General features: G+C 41.1%; 1 protein-coding gene across 1 annotated transcript in view; it reads left to right on the top strand.

Moving 5' to 3' along the window:
* LOC107080906 (GTPase IMAP family member 8-like) overlaps positions 1-1,530 on the top strand; it is a gene marked incomplete at its 3' end in the record, with an annotated part of 10,874 nt that overhangs the window by 3,075 nt on the left and 6,269 nt on the right. The window contains exon 4 of the mRNA XM_015369118.1: positions 28-411. Within this exon, the coding sequence (XP_015224604.1) occupies positions 28-411 (384 nt within the window). The remainder of the gene's footprint in view (positions 1-27; positions 412-1,530) is intronic.

Here is a 1,530-nt window from a genome sequence, read left to right as displayed (position 1 = left end):
ACTGCATGGTGCTGTTTACCTGGGGAGAGAGGCTCAATGGCCTCCCTGTAGAGAACTACATCGTCAGAGAGGGCAAGGAGCTCAAGGAGCTTCTGGAGAAGTGTGGGAACAGATACCATGTTCTCAGCAGCTTAGATTTTGAGGATCCTGTTCAAGTCAAAGAGCTGTTCCAAAAAATTATCAACATGGTAAAACAGAACAAAGGATGCTTCACGACTGAAGGAAAAAGAAAGAATTTTCAGTTTCTACCTCGGAAAGGAAAACAACGCATCCTGACAGAAGAGGAGTGGAACAGACGGGAGCAGGAGCTGATGGAGAGAGTGATGAAAGCTTTAGCAAAGGAACCAGAGAAACCAACAGTGTCCTCTGTGGAGGTGGCAGGAAGCAAGGATGAAGGTTTGATTCCATACAGTAAGTTTAAAATAATGAATCATTGAGTTTCCACAAACTCTTGGCAACATCAATGTTTTTTGTTTGTTTTTTAGAATAACAGTTTTTTCTTCTGTTTCAGTGAGCGGAGATGATGCCTCAGAATATGGGAGCATTTCAGAGATTAGGAACCAACGAGGTCATAAAAAGGTTTCTGAATGGCTGGCTAACAGAGTGAGATGGTCTTTCAGCTCTGGGTATAGCAGCATGCGTTCCTCATTACGCTCTATGAAGAAACATGATTAGATCTCCAATAGATTAAAACCAAAAACCTCCAGCAGAGAAAATGATTGAAGCTTAAGGAGAACACAGGATGGAATATGAAAATATACCAGCTTGGTGCTACATGAGCCCCATGTTGGTCTAAACTCTCTAGATCACATGTTTAAAGTCCTGGTCCTGTAATGTTGTGGGTTCTTTTGGTGCCAGGAAATATGTTCATGTGTGTTTTCACACGTCCTTGTGTCTATATAAGGTGTGTCTGATGTGTTAATGTAAAGGCAGCTGTATATGTTGTGGGTTTATGTGTCTATATTAGATCTATATGTTGTGTCCATTCGCTTTGTGTTTATGTATTCTGTCTATGTGAAATATTATGTGTAAATCATGAGTTTTTCTCTTTGTCATCATGTTATGTTGCTTATCTATGTTGTGGAACCCGTCTTCTTCTTCTATTATCACATGATGTCTTTTATCCTCTTATAATATAAAGAACGTCCATCAAATTATAGATGAACACATGAGAGTACGCCGAGGCTACAATTGTTTTAGTGTCATCAGTTGTCATCACGTAAAATGTTGGTAACATTTGGATGGTGAATTGATGAAGATAGGACGCAGAGAGGACGCAGAGAGGACGCTGGCGTTGGCTGTTTGCCGCTTCTCTCCAAATCCGTCAAAATCTGTCCTTTTCTGCAAAATCCATCCTACTGTACCGTATTCTGGGAACTCAGTTACTACAGTAAGAGACAGATTATTTTGTAGTACACACCGAATTTGTGTGGTACCCTGGACTTACCTGTCACTACGCTGGACACTGCTTGCTAAGTGAATCGTCCTTTTCTCTGGGCTTCAAATCCCCCAATCCTGCTGCTTCCTTTT

This window comes from Cyprinodon variegatus, unplaced genomic scaffold (assembly GCF_000732505.1).
Source record: "Cyprinodon variegatus isolate N-32 unplaced genomic scaffold, C_variegatus-1.0 Scaffold2483, whole genome shotgun sequence".
Taxonomy (NCBI): domain Eukaryota; kingdom Metazoa; phylum Chordata; class Actinopteri; order Cyprinodontiformes; family Cyprinodontidae; genus Cyprinodon; species Cyprinodon variegatus.
Note: the sequence above shows the minus strand (reverse complement) of the source record. Positions and strands in the feature narration are given on the sequence as shown.